This window comes from Jaculus jaculus, chromosome X, assembly GCF_020740685.1.
Source record: "Jaculus jaculus isolate mJacJac1 chromosome X, mJacJac1.mat.Y.cur, whole genome shotgun sequence".
Taxonomy (NCBI): Eukaryota; Metazoa; Chordata; class Mammalia; order Rodentia; family Dipodidae; genus Jaculus; species Jaculus jaculus.
In genome coordinates this window covers 19,204,511-19,230,326 of record NC_059125.1, presented here as the reverse complement: position 1 = coordinate 19,230,326, position 25,816 = coordinate 19,204,511, and the positions used below count along the sequence as shown (strand labels likewise).

The window sequence follows — 25,816 nt, the reverse complement described above, 5'->3', positions numbered from 1 at the left end:
GCAAAATATTGAGACTGCAAGATTTTGACATGGTTAATGTAAAGGGAAAAACAAATTAAAATAGAACAGGGACTAATTGGAAAGAAGGGTTCAGTAGAAGAGGATATTGTAGGGGATTAGAAGGTAAAGGAAGTGGACTGTGATCAAATTACATTATGATAATGTATGAAGGCTGTCAATAAAAATGTTAAAAAAGGAAGAGAAAATCTGATGTGTGGGACAAACAAAAATATTTGAACACTTACATGGTATTTTATATGATGCAATTATTGACACTTTAATGGTATAGTAGTACTGTGGCTCTTTATAAAAATTACACCCTTCAGAGTTGGGCGTGGTGGCATATGCCTTTAATCCCAGCACTCGGGAGGCAGAGGTAGGAGGATTGCCATGAGTTCGAGATCACCCTGAGACTACATAGTTAATTACAATTCGGCCTGGACCACAGTGAGACCCTATCTCAAAAAACAAAACAAAACAAAAAATTACACCCTTCATTTTTGAGATACTGTCTAAACAGTTTATACATAAATAAAATATGCCTTAGATTTGATTCAAAATGATGGTAGAATGAAGAGAGATATTCAAGAGAGTGATCATGAATGACCATTGATATCTTAATGAGTTCATGAGCATTTATTGTAACGTTCTGACTATTTTTATAAATGCTCAATATTTTCTATGATAAGAGGGATTTAAAAATAGCCAAAAGAGAGGACAATTTCTTAAGGATATTATTAATTCAGATGCTTTTGACATTTAAAATATAATAGCATGTATTATTTATAACTGACCCTTGGATGAGAGGAGCAAAATATATTTCCATTCCACTTGATTTTGAACAAAAACTAATTTTAATACAGTCATATAATGCTTACTATGTACAAGACACTAGGCTTTAAAATGTCCTACCCTGTGAACATCATTCTGCTTCTGAATGGCTGGAAAATCGCCACTGATAGGTGCCTGCCGGCTTAGTTCATCATCTTTTAGTTGGAGCCACACCAGAAGTTCCTGAAGAGAAAGATGTAGATGCCTCCACTGGTCAGAACTAGCTTCCAAATGGGACCTGAAAAAAATAATAATAGGAGCAACCTGTATGTATCAGAAAGTCCAGAGGTATCATTGATGATCCCAGGAATTCTATAAATTTCTATAGTGTATAATCCTATTGTGAAATATGCCATAGTCTGCAATCAAATTCTGGCTATTTACTTTTGTGAACTATTCAATAGGGTGGCAAGCATTTTGATGACAGTTTCTGAGAAAGGCCATGTTCAGCCATATGTTTATTTCCTCATGTAGAATTCTAAAACTTTTGGCATGACATACATCCTGGAATTAAATGCTTTCCCATTTTGTTGCAGTCAAAGATTTTAATGTTTCTGGTAAAAACAAAAACTGGATCCAGTGACTAATAAAAGCCCCTTATTTTTCATGTGACTCATGCCAATATTGGAATTCTTTCTGCCTTGAGAATTGGAACAGTCTCTACTCACATACTCACTTTTCCATTTCTACACCCTAGGCAGCTTTTTCCCATTGACTCCTTCTATCTTGTACCTGTTCCTTCCTGCTCCTGTTTCTATATTCTTATTTCTGTCTATTGTTCCTTATTTCTGTGAACCTAGGATTTGTTTACACTAAGTTCCAACAGTTTTCACTTTCTTTCATTTGTGTAAATTTACTAATTATAGGAGACAGGAACTGGCTAAGCAGTTAGGGTAATAGAACCCCAAAAGTGAATGGTATTTTTAATCTTTGACTAAAAGCAGGAAATGTCACTAAGCTTGCAGAATCCTATATATTACATCCTCCAGTGAAGATTTCCATATTAAGTTTGCACCCTTACTAGAGGACAAACTATGATCCTTACCTAAGCTTACTGGTACAGCTGTAAAATCTGGTCTTTGTCCATAGTAACCTGGTCTTCCTCACGTAGTCACTCTCCATTAAAAAATCCAGATAAGTCTCAGGGTGGGCTTCTCAAACCCCTCTCATCTCCCTGGGCACCTTGCTTCCCTCTCTTATATTCTAAGACTAGCCCCCTTCTCTTCATCCTCTTAAAGCTTTAAAGTGTAAAAAAACAAAAACAAAACAAACAAACAAAAAAACCACCCACAAATCTTTCTGAACCTTATCTTCTGGTCCATGGATTTCATTCTTTGAATTCATAGGACAAGGATCTAGGAACACCCCAAATTATTGGTACATTGGCATTCAAGGAACCCAAAATTCCTGTGTCACTAAGAAAATGCCTCATATGGAAGAGAAAAAAAAAAATCAGACATCTGAAAGCTTCTCCCATAGAGGAATAATTTAGGCAGGAGTTTGAGTGCTTTACCATCTATTGTAAGATGCTAATTCTTACAAGTCATTAAGAATATACAAATGAATGATTTATGCTATAAAATCCATATTTCACTGAAGGATGAGAAACTAAATTAATATAATAAATTATCATCCAAAGAGGTGTGAGGGGGAGGCAGGATCAAGCAATGCTTCACTCTCAGGTAAGTCTGTAATCATGCTCTATCACATATTCTCAGCAAGTACTAATTAATTCATAAAAATCAATGCTGTCTATAGCATAAACATAATAGTCTCCACTTCTGCCAGGAAGCAGAAAGCAAAGCATCTAGATAAAACAACATTTCTCTTGGCTGTTCCATAAGTTAACCTGACATTTCAAATATAACTCTGCCTCTGGGTTTAGACATAAACACCAAAGAGTACATACTACTGAAATTAAATTGTTCCAAACTTTCAGAAAGATAATCTAATGACATGTAAAATTCTTTGAAATGTGTAAATATACTGATCCACAAGATTAAAGTCAAGGAAAACTAATGAAGTAACTTGAAAAGAATATAAAAGTATAGGGAGAAAAACCACTAATTATAGCTGTTTATGATTGCTATAAAGTAGAAACAACTTAAATATTCAATAGTATGGAAGTGTCACATATATGATTATCAATTCATCAAATTAAACTGAAACTGTATGCAATATTCAGTACGATAGCATAGGCAAATACTTTAGATATAGAAAAGCACGAAAGGTTACATAAACAAGCACAACCTTTTTTCTAAGTATTTATGAGAGGTCTGTATTTGTATGGACATTCTTCAGTATGCATGAAAAAGTCTGGAGTGGCAACCAGCTTATCCTTCAGAAGTGAATTTGCAAGCATTCTATTTCTTCAGCTTTATAGCTTTCCAATCTGTCAGAACTTTTCTTTCCATAATAGATGATATGAACATTATAGTTAAAAACAAAAGACCTTTACATTAAAAAGCGAAGGTAAATACAGTCTCTAAGTAATGGTTATCTAATAAGTTAATCATGACATGCCATGCTGTGAATTTAATATCCTAGTGCATGCAGATTGCACTGAGTATGGAGATCAGTTCTTCTGTGTTTCTGTTTCCTCCTCTTCTTTTAGTCATCAATTTTCCATGACAACTCATGAATGAGAATTCCTTTTATAAGACTAGTTGTTTTAAAGGCATGCAATGAGTAGTGGTTTTAAGGAGTCCCTGGCAATTTGGCATTTACTGCTTGGTCCTCCTGAAGTGAAAGAGGCTATAAAGCAGGAAATTTTGAAACAAAGGCAGAAAGAGTCTAGAAGAAGTGGCATAACAGCCAATGGGAGAAGTGACATTGATTAGATAAATATTTTTCCATGCCACTAAGTTCCAATGAGGCATTAGGTTATAACAAGAAGAGAGGGTAAAATGGTAGACTACAAATATACTCAATGCCTGGTCTCTTTCTATTTGGTAGAGAAAAGATAATGTCCCTACGGTGGAGAGATCCAAGAGAGGATATGCTGCAGGGCAGGTTGCCCATGGCAAGACCACCAACTGATGCTCTGTTTATATAAGGAAATGTTACAAGCAAAGTTCTAGGTTAAACAGTGCTGATTAATCAATAGTGAGTCAATGAGTCAATTATGTTTCCAGAGAGAGAGAGAGAGGGAGGAAGGGAGGGAGAGAGAGAGAGAGGGAGGGAGAGAGAGGTGACCTATGGAATTAGATGTGATTGTGTACCTTCAGAGTAGTACCGACGTAGATGAGAATTAAAGTCTACAAGATGTAAGAGTAACTTAATAGCATGAGACAGGGAGGCTGTTAGAAGTCAGGAAGACAAGATAGTCAAGGTTGTTCACAAAGCAGCAGTATTAAAAGGAATGGAACTGAAGGGATGAAAATCTCCCAAGCATGTGGGTGAGGGAACTTGTCCTAAGTATGGAGTTGGACAAAATTTCAGGGTGTTTGATTGTCTTAATTACATACCAACTGATTGTTTCACCCCCCCCCAGTGTAAGACTAAAAGAAGAGACATGAAGGCAAAGATTAAGCAAAGGTCAGAACAGAGGTTAAGGGTTGGAAAGGAGATAGTCAGAATGTGGTACTTGGTTCAAAGTCATCTAATCCTGTGGTTATCAAAATTTACATGTGTAATGAAGTTTGGAGCACTTTGTTTAAAATCCAGATTCCTAGGTCCCATGTCCAGAATTTCAGTACTGTTAATCAATACTTTCTACAAGTACATTCATAACTCTTCATGTGAGCTCCAGGTACAATGTTTTAGAAAGAATTTATTTTTTAAAGAATGTATTTATTTATTTATTTGCATTTCCCTCTCTCTCTCTCTTTCTCTCTCTCTCTCTCTCTCTCTCTCTCTCTCTCTCTCTCTCTCTCTGTGTGTGTGTGTGTGTGTGTGTGTGTGTGTGTGTGTGTGTGTGTGTTTGACTGTACACATTGTCATGTCAGGGTGTCATGGCACTGCAAATGAACATCAGACATTTGTGCCATGTTTTGCATCTGGCTTTCATGTGTGGCTTGGGAATGGAACCCTGGGTCAGCAACCTTTGCAAGCAAGTGTCTTTAACTGCTGAGCCATCTTTCTAGCCAATTGAGAAAGAGTTGCTGAAAGTATTACTATTATTTCTTTAATATTATTTTTATTATCTTCAGGAGAAAGGTGCCATTTCTCTTTCACATGATTTTGAAGGAGAACTAGATATAATGAAACACAATGAGGTCAGTAAATCTTAACTTTTACCATATTAATCATGTCAAAACATTTTAAGATATATTTCTAATATGTTTATTGGAAGCAGCTGCTCCGTTTTTATTCTAATGAGTGTATTTCAAATACTTCTATATAATTAATCTATACTTGTGTTTGGAACGTCACTTTGTGAAGATATTTTTTCGTATATCAAAGGCTGCTAAGGATGGAATGAATCTTTGAGATTATGGTTCAAACATCCTGTTTTATAATTATAAAGCACGTGCTGAGACACATGACTTACGTGGTCATATTTAGACATAGGAAATGGAAATGACAAGTCATGCTTAGTCGAAAATTACCCATCATCATATTGGTTTTAATGGAATGTTGTAGAAAAAGCATCTTATTTCTAATTGTGAAATGTAATGTTTATCATACCTACTGAATAGAAGAAAAAAGGTAACTGGAAAAGGCATATTTAACTTCCATCCATTTTCAATTAATCTTTATTAGTGATGACAAGAGCTTAGGGACTACTAGCCTTTCAAAAGGTAAGTACTGATCTTTAGAAAGCAGATGATTTCCACAATTTGTAAAGCTCAGGTAAAATACAAAACTGTTAGGTATCTTGGGATGTACTGTGTGGTATTTAAGCAACCCTTCAGAGACAGGCCTCAAAGAATTATAGAGGCTGATAAAGTGATTGTTATTTCTCTAGATGCAGATATTTCAAATGTGATTTGCTTGATGCCCACTTTAAAATCCTTAATAAAAACTTTAGTCTGAAAAGCACGTATTCTTGAAGCAAAATGTATTATATTGGAATCATTTTTCACTTTGACTTCCTTTATAAAGCTAGTGATATATCCATGTATATCTTGGGTACCCTTGTGTAATACAATAGGACTTACGTAGACAGAAAGAAAAGTACAAATGCAGAAATAATAAAGAAGCACAGAAATAAAGTGGGAGCTGTGGGGCTTTAAATAAAGAGAAAGAATTAAGCTCAAAGAAGCAACCTTTGTTTTTCCCCCTACAAGGGCCTTGAAGTCCAACTTCCAGCATAATTAGCATTCCAAGAGTGAGAGCAGGGTCGGAAATATTCAATGTCTAAGTTCTTTTTTTCCCTCAAAAGTAGAAAGATTCTGTTTCCTTTTGCTCCTTCTTTGTTCTACACTATAGAGAGACTCTACCTTAACTTCTAATACCAAGTGTTCCCAAAAAGATGAATTGCTGTTATATAATGTTATATTTGGGTTCTTGCCTCTTAAATTAATGTCCAGAATTTTAGCATGGTGACTTTCATATAATGTTTACAAGTTTTTTTTTCTGCCATGTACAAAAACCTCACAAAATGTACACTTGGTTGAAATCACATTAATAGTATATTGTGTGATTCTTATAGGTAAGGGTACATATAATAATCTGGAAAAATCTGATAAGAGTTTAGACTGAAATTTTCATGAATGTTGCTTAAAGAATTTTCACTTGACTACTTTTCAAATTATTCACATTTTAAAACAAAAATGTCAAGTTGCAGATATGGAATATTTAGAAGGACAAAGACTTTCCTTGAATAATCACCATACTCATACTGGATAGTGTAGTAACTATGTATGCATGTGCATTTATATATAAGCAAAAAAACCTTGACTTTTTCCTAATTAAAACACATAATTAAATTTTTTTTTATTCTATGGTATTTCATAACCTTATTTATATCTTGTAGAGATGATCTGATGTGATAACATAGATGGAATTGACAACAAACACTTTTCCTGAATTATAAGATAAAACTATACAATTTAAATTATTTCTTCACAAAGTTACCCTGCAATTTTTCTTATACTTTATCTTTTAAATTAAGCAGATCCATTTAAATATAAGAAAACTAAGGTAGACAAACTTGATTTGATTGCAGAATTAAAAGCAATGGAACAATTAAATTTGCAGAGCACTTAAAGAAGCTTCCTTTTTATTTTTTTTTCTTTATTTTTTTCTTTATTTTTATTTATTTGAGAGAGACAGACAGGGAGAGAGAAAGAAGCAGGGAGAGAGAGAGAGAACGCAAGCCAGGGCCTCCAGCCACTGCAAACAAGCTCCAGACGTGTGAGCCACCTTGTGCATCTGGGTTATGTGGGTCCTGGGGAATTGAGCCTTGAACCTAGGTCTTTAGGCTTCACAGGCAAGCTACTAACTACTAAGCCATCTCTCCAGCCCCGAAGCTTCCTTTTTTCTGATCAGACACTTTGTTTAATACTTTATTTATTTATTTAAGAGAAAGACAGAAAGAGGGTGGGGGAAGGGTGTGCCAAGGTCTCTAGCCACTGCAAATGAACTCCTCATACATGTGCTACTTTGTGCCTCTGGTTTAAGTGGGTCCTGGGGTGTTCCTAGGCTTTGCCCACAAGTGTCTTAACTGCTAAGGCATCTTTCCAGCCCTCAAACTTCTTTTTATCGGTTTTTCAAGGTAGCGTCTCACTCTGGCTCAGGCTGACCTGGAATTAACTATGTAGTCTCAGGGTGGCCTCAAACTCATGGGGGTCCTCCTACCTCTGCCTCCCAATGCTGGGATTAAAGGTCTGTGCCACCACGCCTGGCCCACAAACTTCTTAATATTAGTGTGTTGTGGACTTAAAAGTCCACAGTAGTCCCATGATTTTGGTCATGATGAAATGCTACAGAGCCAGAAGAGAAACTAATTATTCATCACTGACTCTCTTTAGTTCTTATATTTTTATGGATGGTTATTTGTTTGTTTGTTTATTTGAGGGAAAAAGTTAGAAAGAGAATGGCCCCACCATGGGCTCCAGCCACTGCGAACAAACTCCAGATGTGTGCACCACCTTGTGCATCTGGCTTATTTGGGTCCTGAGGAACAGATCTTGGGTCCTTTGATTTTGCAGGGAAGTGCCTTGGCTGATAAACCATCTCTGCAGCCCTCTTTACTTCTTTTAGACTCATTTTTGGTTTGCATCCTTTGTACTCTTCTAATTTAACTGAAGCTGAAGACATAAAACAATTCATGAGTACTTGAAGGAACTTCAAGTTCAAGTTGTTACTGTGAGCATATGTTTGTGTTGTTTGATTTTGTGCATGCTAGGCAAGCACTCTACCACTGAATTATACTATCAGATGCTTAAGTGTAAATTAGATTAGTTCTGCAAAGAACTGGTGAAGAATAGACAGAGAGGGTAATACTTGAAAGGGACCATTTGTTGTAGAATTTGAGTCAAAATTTAGAGGATGAGAGAAGATATGCATTTACAAGTGTAGAAACAACTATACATACACCTGCTCACAAGAGAATGAGGAAATTTCTGGGAATGAAGAATAGGGTTAGAAATAAAAACAACTTGGCTTTGAGACTCTATGTTGGGAAGGATCTAGAATTCTAGAAATGAGCCCAGTAAGAACAGAGAAGGGTGAGATTAGTAGGAGCTTATTAAGTAAAGAATAGTGTCCCCCAGATTCTTGTGGTTAAATGTAACTGCATGAAGACAGTGAGTTATTTTGGTTTAGTTTGTTCACCAATGACTAGAATTGTTCACTCAATGACTATAAGGGTGCATGGTGCATAGTAGGTACTCAGTAAATATCTGTCAAATGAACAAATGAATGCATGCATGAAATGTAGACACAGCAAAACTAAAGCTCTTGAACAAGATTAAGGTGACAGAAGCAATGTCTTAGGCAGAATGATGTTGCAAAACTATTGCTTTTATTCTTTGAATTGTATAAGTAGTTTTAGAATCCCTGACTAAACAATGAATCAGCTAGAATTTTCTAGTATAAAATGCATCATAATTTGGACAAAAGGTTGTTTTTCCAGGATGCCTTTGAACTACATTTTCATTATGGTGACTCTCAAGTGAAAAATGTCACAATGGAGTTTCAAAGTCGCAAGGAGGTTTATTAGTGCCAGTGATGCATCAGTGTCTAACTCTTTTCATTGTTCTACCATCTGATTGCATGATGATCTGTTATGGAGTGAGTGATACCCTTATTTCATTCAAGTGTCAGGAACTAAACTAAAGTGCTTTGGTGTGAAGCATTGCTTTTATTTCTTAGAATCAAGTGTATACAACATATCTCCTATTATTAGAGATGTTTATTTCAAATGCCAGACCATTGCTCTGAATATTTCAAATGCTAGTTTTGCAGTATCTTAGATAAGCTAAGGTAACTGCTTGCACCTTGATTAATGACAGTAAGAATTAAACTGCAGTTGCTGCCGTATGGGAAATTGCTGAGAAGGAAGAGCCCATACTTTGGCTGACATACTGTTTGCCACTTTCAATCCTTAGTTTATTTCATCAAGTTCACATGGAGGACAGGAAAGGCACTGAGTGATGTTCAGAACAGTTATAGAATATATCTTTTTCTTCTCTGCAAGAGAATAACTTTCTTTTCCTTACCTATCTCTTTAATTTCATGTTTCATTCCTTTTTAATGACAGACGTTACAAAAGTTGCTTCTGTCATTACATGCTTTGACCTCTCTTCAGAGTTTAAGCTGTTGAAAGTTAATGTAGCTTCTCTATCTTTGAAAATTCCACATTTCATTATTGTTCTCAACTTATCACCAACACACTGATTAAAAACTCTCACGGACATAATAGAGAGATCAAAATGAGTATCTGGGAAGAAGAAGTTAAAAACTTGGGAAAGAAAGATTTGTATAAATAACTCCTTTTCTACTCCTTGAAATTTTCTCAATGTAATCCTTTCCAGTATTATTCATTTATGTATAAAAGTTTCCTCATTTGTTGTACTTAATGCAATAACATAATGATTAAAATATCACTTGATGAACTTAGACTTAATGTGATTACATCTTGAATCTGTCACTTGGTAACTGGGTCACTTTGGTAAACTTATTTAACCCCTCTGTGCCTTACTTTCTTCAAATGCTAGGATAGTATAATACCTTGTAGGGTTTTTGAGAGCATGACATGGGTCACAAAGTCTAAAATGATCCCTGCATTGTGTTGTATGTACAGAGAGCATGTATTGACACTATCTTATATTTGGGGTGTAGATTTTTACAATAGTGCTTTTGAATAAATAAAATCTCTCAATTCTTTCTCCTTATAAGAGTAGGTATATTATAGGCTGCAACTGAGGATCACTTAGAAGAACTACAAATAAAGAGTGGAAATCTCCTTTTTGCTACCTTACTACATTAGGTTTTTAACTACTCTCCCTATTCCACATATCCACTCATCACTATTTAGTTCATTTGCCATTTTATACCTACATCTTGACCAACTCCTTTCATGGATACAGATGAAAGCATTAAATATCACCAAAGAAAAGAGGTGATTTATGAAACGCAATCAATTATAAAGCCAGAATCCTGGCTTACACTCACTGTATTTATCTTGCCCCTTAGTGGGCATTTCACACTAAACTACCACAACAAGTCTTCCTTAACAATGATGCTGGCATGCCTCCAGTAACTTCTCAAAGTAAGTTTATGGTAGAATGGAGCAAAGTAAAAAGTATATGAGTACAGAAAAGCTAATATTTCTGTCTACCTATAGAGAACACATTTTAACAAAATCTAAGAAGGATCAAAAGACAAAAAAGCTGTATTCTTCTTAGCTGCAGGAACTATGAGGAGAACTTCTCTAATCTGTTAATTATAATGTATTATGGATTTTAAAGAAGGCCCTTTGGTATGCATTTAGAGTAATACCAAAGAGAGAATTCCATAATAAACATCTGTTAATTTTATCATTTTTGTATAACTCTATGAGAAACCAAGAGAGAAATTAAGATTGCTGTGCTCCTCATTTAAATTCACTCTAATGTCTTAATATGTATCTCTCCTGTGGTTATAAAACATCACCGTTTTAATCTAACCTGAACCTTCAAGTATGATCTCCATCCCAGGCAAATGAATGATTCATTAATTCAAAATAAAATGAATCATCCTGAAATTGGGTGATTTACATAAACATACGTGATATTACCTACTTGCACCTGGAAAAATGAGGGGAATTTTGTCATTTGCATTTATGTCTGCCTTTTTTGCTCCAATCTTTTCCTACCTAATGGTGAGAGACTTTTTCCGAAGCTCACTCCACTTGAAGTTCATGTTGTCCAAGCGTCTCTGTAACAGGGTTGCTTCATCTGAGCCTTCCAGGGATCTCAGGATCTTTTGACCATTTTCATCCAGGTTGTGATAGATATCTGTGTGAGCTTCGATTTCTCCTTGGAGATCCTTCAGGATAGGGAAAAAGAACACATTAATAATTACCAAGTGCAAGAAGCCTGCTATGAATGTGATATTGGAGAACTATTTAAAAAAGAACCTATTAGTTCAAAAGAAATTTCAACTCAGCAGCTAATAAGAAAACACACCCCAAATCATTTTTCTTGGTGTTAGCATCTTCATGTTACTATGAAGCTCAAAAGCAAACATCTAATTAGATATCACAAATTTATTCCTGGCCATTATTAGTACGAGAGCAATGTATCTAAAATAATTTTCCTAGGAAGTTAAATCTTCTGGCCTGTGGATAAAATAAACTGTTTTACATAAGTGACATAAAATAAAATGACATAGTAAAGTGCATCCCAGTGCTAATCATTTCATTACAATATGAATCAAGTCATATTTTTCATGAACATATTAATGTGTAGTGTTGACCATGACTATACAAGTATGGAGAGATTAATAAACAAGGTCGCCCTTGGTCCCATAGCACCAGTTCATTAAGGGGGCTCTATGATAGGAAAGAAACTTCCTGACAGCACACATTAAGTTCACCTTGGTGCTAAAGCATTATCCATATATTATGGCATCATACATTTATTATCAAGAGTACTCATTTAGAAGAACATCATATTTTCAGGCACGACAGGTGAAAGGTTGCTAAGAATTATGATAAGAGGTATGCATTCATTTTCATTTGTATAGACATACATCAAAAAAATTTTCATAATAGAAGAAGCTGACCTTTACATGGTATGTCTTCCTGTGCAACATTTTCAGCTTGAACCGGGGACTACAGCACTGATCCTGTTGCATAGCAAACCTGAGAAAACCCAGCAACTGAAAGAACCCTGCTTTAAAATGCCAACTTTGCTTACATTCTGTGGACAGAATGAGTTTAAGAGCACAGCCTTGCCAGTCAATAATAATAAACAGGCACTTTGTACTCCTCGCTAGATGGTAGCCAGGCGTGTGGATGTGGGAGGGACCTCAAAGAGAGGAGGCCTGGAATATGCAACTGACAGTTTATATTAAACAGCCAACTTTTCTTATCATTTTGCCATTACAAGCCAGAGACATTATAAATTCATTTTATATATGTGTTTCCCTCCTTGTTCCCAGCAGAACAGTTAAAGCCAAAGGAACATTCCTTAGAGAGCTGCTGGGTTCCAGCATTCCTTTCTGCCCACACAATGAATGCAAGCTTTGTGCATTATCTGACTTGCTCATAGAGATTTGTATGCTTCTGTTCAACAAGTTTAAAAATTCATTCTAAAGCTCTGCACAATGGGATTGATCTGTGTAACTAAAAAAGTTTTCCTTTTTGTCTCTGTCTCTCACTCTTTCTAAATTTGAATTAAATTACTCTGCTAAGAAGAGGGCAATGTAACAGCAAGAGCATGTTAGAAATTCTGAACAAGTGGCTCATACTGTGTCACAGTAACTTACAATGCAGAAGTTTGAATACTGCACAAGGTAGATGGACAATGAATGTCTTCTGTCATTATTTTTATTTTTGGCAGCCCAAGTAGCACTGATGGTATATGAATAGGACCACATTAGAAGGTACAAGAAGGAAAATAACAACATTGATGGAAGGCATCTACTTCTATCACATACACACAAAAAATGGTGGTGGAAAAGTAAATTTGGATTTTGAAACTAGAAAATGTGATAGAAAACCAGTATTTCTTTTGCAGAATGAAGTTTAATCAAATATGCCTTCATTTTATATTCTCTCTCTTTCTCCCTAGATGATTGTTGTCATCTGGATCAAATTGGGCTGGAATTCATGATTCTCCTGCCTCAGCCTTTGAAATAGTGGGATCATAGGTGGATACTATCACATCTACCTTTGTTTTTCTGTTTGTACCTACATGGAAAAACATGACAAGACCAATTTGCCGCTTTTTTAGCAAAAGAGAAAAGCAAACTAATTATATAAATTATTCAGGACAGAAAACCAGATCATACTTCCAGATAATTCCCCTATTCATCTCTTTTACTTTCCTTTCCTTATTGTATTTAATTTGTATACCGCCTAAATTTCTCCTCAGAATATGAATTTGGGGGAAGTAATGTCATTTTTTTAGCTGTTCTTCAATAGTAAATCAGACTGCCAACAGGCCTGCCATAGCTCAGAGAACATTGCGGAAGAGGAGACAGAAATATTGTAAGAGCCACAGAGTGGGTAGGCATACCCTGAGGCATGGTGCTCCAATATCTTATAGGGACTGACTAGGGGACTAATTGAGTCATTCATGATTCAACAGTGAATACCATAAACACACAGAGGAGGCACAAAAGGGTAATAGGAGCAGGGTTGAGGGGATAAAGTGTATAATCTGCTATACAATAAAAATGAATTTAGTTTTTGTTTAAATTTGTGATGAGGAAGTATACTGGGATCAAACTGAAGGCTTCATAGATGTAAAGGAACTACCACTGGACTATGTCCAGGATTCATAAAATTAAACCAATTTGAACTTTCTAACATCATAAGCATATGAATGAAAGTACATTTGAATTTTTCTATCTTGCATTGATAGCAAAGACCCAGGCCTAATTACTAGTTACTTAAGATTATGTATAGCATGAAGTCAAAACTTTCTTTTTTTGAATAAAAGAGGTCTTCTCAAGTATAAATAGGCTATTGATTCATTGATTTGCTAATTTTCACCTCTGCCATGGCTGCATATATTACACTGCACATAAACATTTTCTTTTATCATTAACAAAGAAACGAATATAAAATTTATAACTATAACAAAATATTTATGTATGACTGATTGTTTATTTAGTCTCTGCATCTGGGTGATAAAAGAGGAATGCAAGTGACAGTTCTGTCTTCTTTAATTTTCTTAAAATCAATTGTTTGCATTTTATTTAATTCATTCCTATTACCAGGTAAACATTGGTGCAAATTTCCTGCCAACTCTCTTAAGTGATGATATAAAACCTTTAAGAAATATACAAGCGACTGAAATAATGTTAGCACTAGCAGGAAGGTAACTTATGGCAGTTATCATTTCTAAGACATCGTGATGTAAGATCAACAAATGGTACGTGTACAGTAATGGACTTTACAGTGTACAGAATTCTTCTAAATGTACTACAAGAATTATTCCTACTTATTTCTGGCTCTGGTATAACACATCTCATTTTCTGTGTTTTGTAGATCAAAGAAATTTAATTATTTGCTTAAAGTCGCATACCTAGCCAGTTTTAGAATTAGGAGTGGGTCCCAATTATAACTCTAGAAGATCTGGATTGTTTCCACCAACACATTCTTTATAAACATTATATGTAATATGTAGCAGTTTTGGAAGCTGTATAAGATAGTACTAACTAAAGGGAAACTCAGCTTTTGAGGGAAAGCACACTGGAATATAGCATTAATGGCGTTGATAAAACATTTACCCACAGAGATTCCTTGTTCTGAGTGAACAAGGGGATCCTGAGTAGCCTAGTCTTTCCACTTTTCATCTGGCAACTGGGCATCTGTGACTACCTGTGAGCAAAACGTGCACTGAAAAGATCTCCTTACTACAAAATATTTCTGCTGACAAAGAAGAAATTCTTTCATTGGCAGTTCATCCCTTTGTCTACAATACAGTGGCAGCAATTAGCCTCACCAACTAATGTTATCACTACTAACATAGTTCTCTCACATTCTTTGGGGATGGCAGACTAGTAATGATCTGTCAAGCTGCAAGACACTTGGTATGCTGTCCTAACATAGAAGTCAGTGTTGTTAAGTAATACTCTTTCAAAGGTATTATGTAAGGGAGATTTTTGGCACTGTAAGGTAGTGTGGGTTCTAGGTGGGGAGGAGACAATGAAAAGACAATGAAAAGGTAGGTAGAAAGAAGGATACTCCACTTGCATAAGACTATCATGAGATTATTTGTCTCAAGCATCATGAATTTAGGGACCACAGAAAGTTAGCAAATGGCAAAACAAGGTTGGGTGACGGTGGCCAATTTGGATATACAATAATTTTCATATAAATTTTATTTCATTTTGGAGTTAATTAGAAGAGATGATGCAAGCAATAGGTATGACATTCATTATAAGCAATGCAAATTTTCATTTCCTTTTTGTAATTATATAATTTAGAACAATAATAACTAGTAAACAATGAGAAATATTTATTACATAAACAATAACAGCAGCAGTAGCAACCAGGCACTGCCCAAAGAACTGTATAAACATGAGTTCATTTAATCCTCTCGGTAATCCTCTAGAATTATCAATATTGTTTTCTTCTCTTTCCATGTAAGAGCATGAATTTTAAATGATGTTAATAAAAGTGCCAAAGATCACACATATAATAAACAGTACTACCACACTTCCTATCTAGACATTTGCAATTCAGTGTTTATAATCTTAACCACAAGGCTATCCTACCTCTGAATTTTAGTTTGTTGGTGATAAGTTTTATTCTTATAGTACTGCATCTAAATTTTAGCTATTACATAGTACTACATACAATAAGGTGGTAAAGACTAGCATTGCTTTCGATATTCAAAGAGTAATTTTATTTATATGGAAAATATGGTCTCATTATATGGTGAATGAAAAATAGATTTGAAGTGGTGGGAATAGCTTCAGCAAAAAGAAACATAAAATGAGAAAAAAATGAGTTCAAATGAAAACTGATGTGCACCTTTTATAAAGAAATGTATGATAAAGCAGTGAGTACCAAGAAACTATAAAAATTAGAAAAGTGATACAATCAGAGTGGAACAGTGTTAGGAGGTTACAGCCTATTTCAAGTGTAAGTTTTTGAGATTCTAAACTTCCTTCTTCCCTGGGAGCCTAACTTCCTGTTCTGCATTTTCATTCTTAGAACCCAGAGCAAAATAGTTCAGCAGATATAAGTCTGATTCTCCCTCCTCTCTTTGTCTTATTAGCTGCTTAACTTTGAAGACCCTTTAATCTCTTTACCTTCAGTAAATATTAAATAATAATACCTACATGTTTGACAGCTTTGAATATTATGTGGGATAATTTTTTAAAATACTTTGAACAGCTTCCAGAGCACAAGGCTTTAATAAGCAAAAGGGAATATGAAGCTAACTCTTATAAGAGGGTTCATATGGAAATGAAGTAATAGAAATAGTCTTCATGAGGTCACAAGACTTAATTTGAGCCAAAAGTGGTGGTTACAATTCAGGAAGTAGAGAAAAGGCAACATTCTAGGTGGCAAGAAGAGCATAGAAAGGGCATAAAGGTAGAATAAGCTTAGTTTGTGAGCAACAGTAATGAACTGTACACTGAATGGAATGGAATGGAAAATGAGTTTTGGAAGAAATAGATACAAACAGTTAATATCCTTATACTAACTAAACACTTTAAAAGCATAATTAGAAAACTGTTGAGAATAAAAGTCTATAAAGAAAAGAACAAAGAACAGATTTTTACACCTTGTAATTATATTGCCACAATCAGCAAATAGAATAAACCAAAGTGTTTATAAGCAGCAGGACTACCATGGAAGAATACTAAACTTTTATAAATATGGGAGAGAGCAACAATTGTTGCTGTGCACTCCTTTTTGCTAGCCTGACCAATTAATGTGTTAATACTCTAAAAAATTACACATCTTTCCTTGTCTCTAAAAACAAAAATAGTAAATTAATATAACCATGACAGAAAACAGTATGGAAGTTGCTCAAACCACTAAACTTCAATTTCTCATATGATCCAGCAATTCATTCCTGGAAATATAATTACAACACTATTTCCAATGGTTAAAATATGCAAAAAGCCTGTCTCCATCATTAGATAAAGATATGATAATTTTATGCAGTCGAATATTATTTAGGCAAAAAGGAGTATTTTCATCATAAATGAACCTGGAAGACACAATACTGCAATGACAATGAAAACTATTACTTTTACATGATCTCACTTATATGTGGAATATAAAAAATTGTTAAATTCATGGAAGTAGAGGGGAGAATGGATATGAGGGTGTAGGTGAGGAAGACAGATGTGAAAAAGGAGGTTTTGAACAAAGGCGCAAAATTTCAGTTGAACTTTACACAATAAGTTATATGCTGAACAGAATCATGCTAATAATAACTAATAACACATTGGAAATTTCACCTTGAAGAATATGGTAAAAGGTTTTTACAAAGTGATAAGCATAATGAATGATTTCATTAGCTTGTTTTGATCCTTGCAAACATACATAAAGTATCACATTGTGCTCCATAAATGTATGTAATTATTTATTAATTAAAATATTACTTCAGTAAGTGAATAAAATTCTCTAATTTGATTATGACTGAAAAATAAGTCAACAGATATAAGCACCACACAAATAGTCAAATTATTCTGAAGTTTTCATCTAGGCACACTCTGTCTAGTCTTTTCTGAGAGCAAATAGGGTATAAATTGTTGAAAGAACACTATTTGCCCTTTGTAGCTTACTAGGAGAAAAGAGTGACCTGATTTCCAAGATGTTCCAAACTAAGCAGAAGCTATCCTTATGGGCTAAGTTGAGAATAATGACACCTGACAGAGAATCACAAAGTCCAAAGAAAATGTTGGCTACATTACATATTAGTATTGATTGAAGACATCACTTAATTTTTTACAAAGCAAAACAATTAATGTGGTAATGATGATCCTGAGTTCACCAGAGAAATCACACTCATATTTAAGAAGTAAAGAAGAAAACAATGTATGTAAAATTCTCCAAATGCGTTTTATCCAACATAGATGCTTTGAAAAGCTATTATTATTTTAGAGGAGTAGAAGAAAATATTAACAACCACATGAAAGAAAAATTCCTTTAATTTGATTATTCACAATTATTCATCTAATATTGGTTCTAATTAGTTGTGTTTTTTAAGTACACACACACACACACACACACACACACACACACATCATTATGAGAACAGGAAAGCAGGACTTGACACCATATCTTAAAAATGTTCCAAACAACCACTAAAAATAAGCAACCTGGTTTGCATTTTGTATGTTTGCCATTTGCAAATGATTTCTAGTGATCCACTTTAACTGCATGTTACAAAAGTATGTGTGCCATGAACTAGAAATAAAAAAAATCGTGAAATAAATAATATTTTAAAGAAATATCCATGACTTGGACTCACAATGGCATCTTTGTAACAACTCTAACTTAACCATCTGATGTTACTAACTAGACCAGGAAATGCAGTTGTATACAGTCTCAAGAAAGTGTGGCCATTGTGATACTTCTAAACACAGCAGAGTTGTCATCCCAAGAGAACCACAAGTTAATTTGAGAATGCTATTTGGCTTGGGGCCAGGTTGCTCTAGGTAGATAAGGAGTGTGTTTTCAGGTCCACTGAATTGCAATACATCTTAAACGAGCAGCGATGTATTTAGTAGTCCAGAGCTTTGCTTTCAAAATGGCTGTTATTAAAGCCCTTAGAGACCATTATCCTGCAGGGCTTGTTGTCTTTGCTTTCATATCTCACTTGAAAATTCACACACTTATGCACTAGAATAGTGGGGAGAAGGGATATCCTTTCCTGCCTCAGTACATTCCCAGGTGCAAAGCTTTATTTTCAAATCTAATCTTTATAAATGCCTGGCCTAAAGTGGGTTACCCCTGGAGGAAACTGAGCAAAATCTCATTTATTAGACTGCCTTAAGCAATCCCAGACTATACTAACATGTGATGCTATCTCTCCTTTTCTGACCCTCTGGTTTACTCAAACTATTCTTAAAGTTACTCCTTAAAATTGCAGGATTAATTTAAGTTATATCAGGTTAAAATAGGAAAGGAGGCATAATTATTCTCTTTTGCATTTTGGTCTCTTCCTAGTTTTTTCTTCCATCACAGTGTAAAAATTCTTAGTGCATTTATTCATCACACAAACATGCATTAAGTGCCAACTTCATGTTCAAGATTTTGCAAGAAAATATAGAAAAACATTGAAAATGGGGAAGATGCATTCCTAGTCCTTATGTCAATCCCCTCCCTTTCTTCTTCTTTTCCCCATTCCTTCTAATTTTCACTCCCTCCTTTCAACTCTCTCTCACACATTTCCCCACTAATGTCTATTATAGTAGGAGCCAAGTCTACTGTGATGAAAAAACAAACCACATTTCTACAATCTTTGTCCACAGCATCATAAAAAAGTATGGGTGATGTATGGTAGGCAGAAAAATTGATGCTCAATAAATAAAATGATGTCCAAAGGTAACAAAGAACAAATAATGATAAAAATGATTTGCATGTGGTGGTAATGAAATGATCATTGATTGCAGGAATCAAGAAAGGATTCATGAGCATGTTCAGTGCAACTTAGACTTAAGTATGAGATGATATCAGTTACATGAAGATCCAATAAGATGGAATTCCTTCCAAGTAAAAGATAAGGTAGTTTTATATCACATTTGCCTTAGGAAAGAACTTGGACAGGAAAAAAGAAAGAGATATATCTAGCAATGGGGTTAAGAGAAGGCACAGATAATGTGGGAATGTGAAGAACCCTTGCTAATAGTCTGGATTTTCCTTTAAGGAATTGGAGCAGGGCAGTGGCATTAGTGTATCAGTACACGGACATTAAAGAAGGTAAAAGAAGCAACTAGAAAGGGGAAGTCTACTTATAATCCATAGCCTTGAATCAATACAACAGGCAATGCTAGATTGAACTGGTATGATGGATGGGGGGAGAAGTAGACCAGTATAAGATATATTTGTATTTTAACTTCCTTCACTTATGTTTAAACATTTGAGAAAATTTTCAGAGGTAAGCTGAGAGCACATTTTTCTCTTTGCCCAAATCCTTCAGTACCTGTCCAATATAAAGCATGTGATTTCTGATTTGATGGCACACAACACAGAGACATCATTTGAAAATGAAGACAATTCTGAGATACGCAGTTTGCAAAATATTTTTCCCACCAAAAATGATTTTGTCAATTCTTCCTCAATTAATTCAGAACTAGTATCTATAACTTTATTTATGGTACTGGAGACCAACCAACCTGAGGGCTCAATGCATGCTAAAGAGATATTCTAACACTGAGTTCCATCCCCAGCTCTTAGATGCTTATTCAATTGCAATAAGTGAACAAAATGCATTCCTATCATTAAAACAGGCAACTGACATTTCATGGACCAAGGCAGATTTGTATATAGTTAGCTCTGTCAATTATCAATATTTTTTATATAGTTAAAGGTTAGAAAAGCTCTCTTCTTTCTGGAACCTCTTTGTTATTAAGCTATTTGTTCCTTTAGAGAATCAGTGCTGTTCATGATTGCATACTAGAAATAAGCAATTAGTCGATGTCAAGTTTCATCTTATCCCAGAAGCAATATGTAAGGAGAAGGCAAGAACATATGGTAAAGTACCGTAATTATTTTTTGATAATACACTAGAAATCAAAACAGCCATATAGCTAATTTCCTCTGGCTTGTTTTAATTATGAAACATGTAAATGCAAAACAGCAGTGCTATTCTGTTTCCCATCCCTACAAAAAATACTCTCAAAATAGCCTGTATTGTCATATAAAAATCCTGCACTTAGGTAACTGCTTAGACTGTGTTAGTGATAAGAAGACTCTAAGTGGTCTATTTTTTTAAATAGCAGGGTTATTTCTAAAATAATCATAAACACATCTTATATACCCGCCTATTTATTAGTGGGTACTCTTTAGCCTAAACTTAATGATATTAACTTTAAAAATCATTTCCGGGTTCTTATAACTTTTGAATGTTAAAGAGGGTTCTAGTACGACGATGTTAACTAAAGTCCTGCTGACATAATTGGATCTGATTCCCCAGTGTTCTTTGGTAAGTTAATTTCTGTTTACTACCAAGTAGAGCAAATTACTTCTGGGGGATATAATGGTGTTTTGGTTGCCTAAGAAATTACTTCCCTCTATTTTGTTTTCTCCTCTCATAGAATAAAGAAACAAAAATAGTCTGAAGAAAAGGAGGAAGACAGTGTATGTATATGGACTCTAATGTAAAGATATCTGTTGATGAAAACAGGCAAATGAGGAATAGACAAGATGCTAAGGGATAATTCTTTGTTCCTAGAACCCATAGTGCTCAGGAAATAAACCCATTTGTGGGCTTTGCATTGTATACCAATAGTCCTTCAGTTGGGTTCAGAACACTCTACAGGTACTTGGATAATCTTATTAAAGCAGGCTGAGGGTAAATTTTGCCTGTAGCCATAAGGTAATATACTTTTCTCTAAGCATCCTTAGGAGACCATGGTTTGACAAGAGACCTTGGTCTTTTCCATGCCCTTATGAAAAATTCTGTAAGTTTTAATAAGGGACTAGAAGAGAAAAAGTGATATATTGGGCTGGAGAGATTGCTTAGTGTTTGGGGCACTTGCCTACAAAAGCCAAAAAAACCCAGGTTTGATCCTCTAGGACCTATGTAAGTCAGATGCACAAGGTGGTGCGTGCCTTTGGAGTTTGTTTGAAGAGGCTGGAGGCCCTGGTATGCCCATTCTATCTCTTCCTTGATCTGCCTCTATCCCTTTCTCTAAGAAATAAACTAATTAATTAAAAAGTCATATAATAACAGATTATATGCTAAGACTTTTAAAACGGGAATTGCATCTAAGATATCTATTAAAATATAATGGAAATTGGCTGGAGAGATGGCTTAGCAGTTAAGCCCTTGCCTATGAAGCCTAAGGACCCTGGTTCAGGGATCAATTCCCCAGGACCCACATTAGCCAGATGCACAAGGAGACACATGCATCTGGAGTTTGTTTGCAGTGGCTGGAGGCCCTGGCATGCCCATCTCTCCCTCTCTCTCCTCTCTCTTCTCTCTCTCTCTCTCTCTCTCTCCCTCTTTCTCTCTTTGTCTTTTGCTCTCAAATAAATAAAAATAAACAAAAAACCCATACATAATGGAAATCTTCTTCATATTTCTACAAGAAAGAAAAAAAAATACATCACATGTCATCATGACCATTGGCCATCAGTATAAAGGAAGAAGCCTAGTGATGATCAGGAAAAAGAAATGGAAGCTAGCTCATATATATGTTTCACCATGGACAAATGATTTTAGATCTATTCTTCTCAGATAGGGGTGCAAGCACTTTAGATGTCATGAATTTCAGCTTGAGTTTGCGATACCGTTTTAAATTCAGCAGAAGAGCAGCAAGAGGCTGAGAAACCAATGCCAATTAAATCTCATTAGTAATGTTATCATATTGAGTAGAAGATAAAGGAACCTGCTGAAAATAAACTTTCCTCCAACTTCTGTCATAGCTTTGCTCCATTCATTCACTTGCTTTGTCATTTATTTTCTCTCTGTAGAGTAGAAGAAAGATGGAGACCCCTAAGTTTTGTCCAAAAGTAATCTTAAAAATCACAAGGTTTATATTTTTATCCCCTGCAAGGATCCATCCAACACACCATAAGCAAACAAACAAACCAAATTATATGTGGCAATGTTAAAGAGAACCATAACTCTGTGCATATGGCTTGAAGATGCCACAATATGAGTCAGGATGCTTGAGTATGTGGAAGGGTAAGCATGTGCTAACCAGTGGAGAAGTGGGGAATGAAATATGAAACAGATGGAAAACCATGAGGAATGTTGAAGATGAGTTGAGGTGGGATTAGATGAGAACATACATCAAACCTGAGCAACTCAGTACACACACACACACACACACACACACACACACACACACACACACAGAGAGAGAGAGAGAGAGAGAGAGAGAGAGAGAGAGAGAGAGAGAGAGAGAGAGAGAGAGAGGGAGGGAGGGAGAGCTAGATTGTGAATAGGCAATATATGGCAAGCTAAATTTCTGAACTTTGTCTTATGAGGATGCTTACTCTCTCCTAGAAGATTTACCTTTTGGTAATGACAGCTGGTTGTCAGTGAAAAGATGTAGGAGAAGCAAGAACACTAGACCTGGAGGAGGAGCAGTTCAAAGGACGTTACAATAGACTGAGCACGACAAATGGTGTCCTACAGTACAGCAACAGGTATGGAATGGGAAAAAAGGAAGCTTTCAAGACCTCAGAAATATGACCTGGAGACTACATCAATGTAGCAGTAACCTATACGCAGACACTGTGCATTTCTAGCTTAGAAAAAATGGGGGACAGAGATTATACTCATTCATGATTAAGGTATTAGCCCTCCAAAGAGGTATGAATGGTTTAAAATAGGATCTTGAAGATTGGGTGGATGTCAAATGGTGCTGGAGTAATGTACTGAGGAGGTACCCAGCAAGGAATCAGGACATCTATGTTCTCATCTTTGCTCTCGTACACATCCATTTTTCTAGTTGTCATTCACTTGTACCTGCACACATGATCTTGCACTGGCAGTATGTTTCACTCAGTGGCTCTCAGCCCTGCTTGACTCTGAGGGGATCATTGAGGTCATGATTCTGTTGGATGGGCTTAGAGTGCATGAATTTGCATTTCTTATTGTTGGTGCGCAGACTTATCCATTCTGAAAATGAAACACTGGTCTGCGGTGGTCCTTAATCATTTGGTGGTCATGAATACCCTTTATGGAAATAATGTATCTTCTCCTTCAAAGTCTACATCAATATTCACAGATGCAAAATATGGCCTATTATGTCCCAAGTTTTCAAATGTACTAGGAGTCAAGGGAGTAGCAGCCTACTTTCACCTCTGCCTTCAAATTCAGTGCCTTAACAAAAACTATCCTTCAACTACCATTTTAGTGGAAAACTCTGAAGAAGAATTATGCTTTGGTAAAAGCCACAAAAATTTACCTGTGCTTACTTATGCATCCTGGAATTACAGTGGTGCTAAGCACAAAATTATCAGATTTAGGCAAGGTGGCATCTTAAAAGGCCCATTCTTAGATGTTATGTGGAAATTCCTGACATTGACTGCATTCAACTAACTTGCTTCTCACTCATCTTGATTTTCCATCTGCTTTGAAAATAAGGAAAAGAAGAGTGGGTGTGTGACCACAAAGAGAAAGGGCACCTTCTCCAAGGCGCCTGCCTGTGGAAGGATGCAGTGGTTTGCACCTTAGGGAAAGTATAGTAGGCTCTTTGCTTTCAGTAGACTGGCCCAGTGAAATGGTAAGTACAAGGTCAAAGAAAGGGATAATGAAGAATGTGCTCAGTGTAACCAAGTAAAACCCATCAAAGCAGAAATTCAGAGGCTACAAAGAGTTCAACAGTAAGTCAGACTGCCAACAAGCCTGCCACAGCTCAGGACAACTTTTTGAAAGAGGGGAAAGAAAGATTATAAGAGCCACAGAGTGGGTGGGACTACCCTGAGGAACAGTACCCCTACTACTCCATTGGGATTGACTGAGGCCTTCATGACCCCACAGTGAATCCCATAACCCCATTGAGGAGGGTCCTAGGGAAACAGGAGCAGGAAAGAGGGAATTAAAGGATATAATCTCTCTTTCTCTCTCCTCTCTCTCTCTCTACACACACACACACACACACACACACACACACACACACACACACACACACACACACACATATATATATATATATATATATATATATATATATATATATATATATATGCTTAGACTTACCCATTCTGAAAATGAAACACTGGTCTGTGGTGGTCCTTAATCGTTTGAAGGAAATAATGTATCTTCTCCTTAAAAATCTACATAAATATTCACAAATGCAAAATGTGGCCTATTATGTCCCAAGTTTATAGATAGATAGATAGATAGATAGATAGATAGATAGATAGATATAGATATATAGATATATATATATAGATATATATATATCTGTATATGGATATATATCTTGAAACCTGCTGTGCTACAGATATGTGATACTCTCTGATGTATAGGAAAGATCATCTTGTCTTTACTGTAATAATCCTCCTTATAAGCCTTCCACAGCCCAGCAGTGGAGATATTTTTAATTGACCCTGAAATAAAAGCAGAGGTGTTCTTTATTTCATGACAAAAAAAGCAATCTTTCATTTGAAGAACCTTAAGCTTTCTCTGCATGCATGCATAGAGTCAGAAACACGAGGCCAGTTTTGCATTATTCATTATGGCAACTATAAATTCACATGATGACTCTGAGGCTAGGGAGAAAGAGCTTTGCTGAGCTGGAGAGCAGAACACTTCTGGCTTCTTGAAGAAGTGATAGTGCTACAGGCACAAGAGCCCTGTGATCATGTAGGGAGAGCACACCTCTGAGTCAATGAAGGATTTGTGTTATTGCATGGGCTATGATGCCTTTAGCTGTAAAAAGCTGTCTGATCATAATGTTTAAGCTGCTGCCTCACATTCTCTGTCTTCAATTTTTTGTCAGCAAACTTGTACCAGGTCTCATCCTGAGTACATTTACAGAGCAATTTTCAGAATGATAAAATACCTTGGAATGAGATTTAAAACATAATTAAATGGCAGGTTTGATGTAGTAAAGGAGTTGTTTGGTGGCCATACATCACATGCTGTAGAGTCCTTCCTCTGATAGTCTATTGTATGACCACAATTTCCCTCTGGTAAGAGTACATGTTCTTATTTCATGCTAATTGCCAGATTAGGAAAAATAAAATAAAAGAAGATAAAGCAGCCTCTCTTTCAGAGACAAGTTCACG

At 35.7% G+C, this 25,816-nt stretch overlaps 1 protein-coding gene across 1 annotated transcript in view; it reads right to left on the bottom strand.

Annotated features, from left to right (window-relative positions):
* Positions 1-25,816, bottom strand: part of Dmd (dystrophin) — a 2,157,654-nt gene that overhangs the window by 414,372 nt on the left and 1,717,466 nt on the right. The window contains exons 57-58 of the mRNA XM_045140973.1: positions 11,078-11,250; positions 913-1,069 (exon numbers count right to left, since the gene is read on the bottom strand). Of these exons, the coding sequence (XP_044996908.1) occupies positions 913-1,069; positions 11,078-11,250 (330 nt within the window). The remainder of the gene's footprint in view (positions 1-912; positions 1,070-11,077; positions 11,251-25,816) is intronic.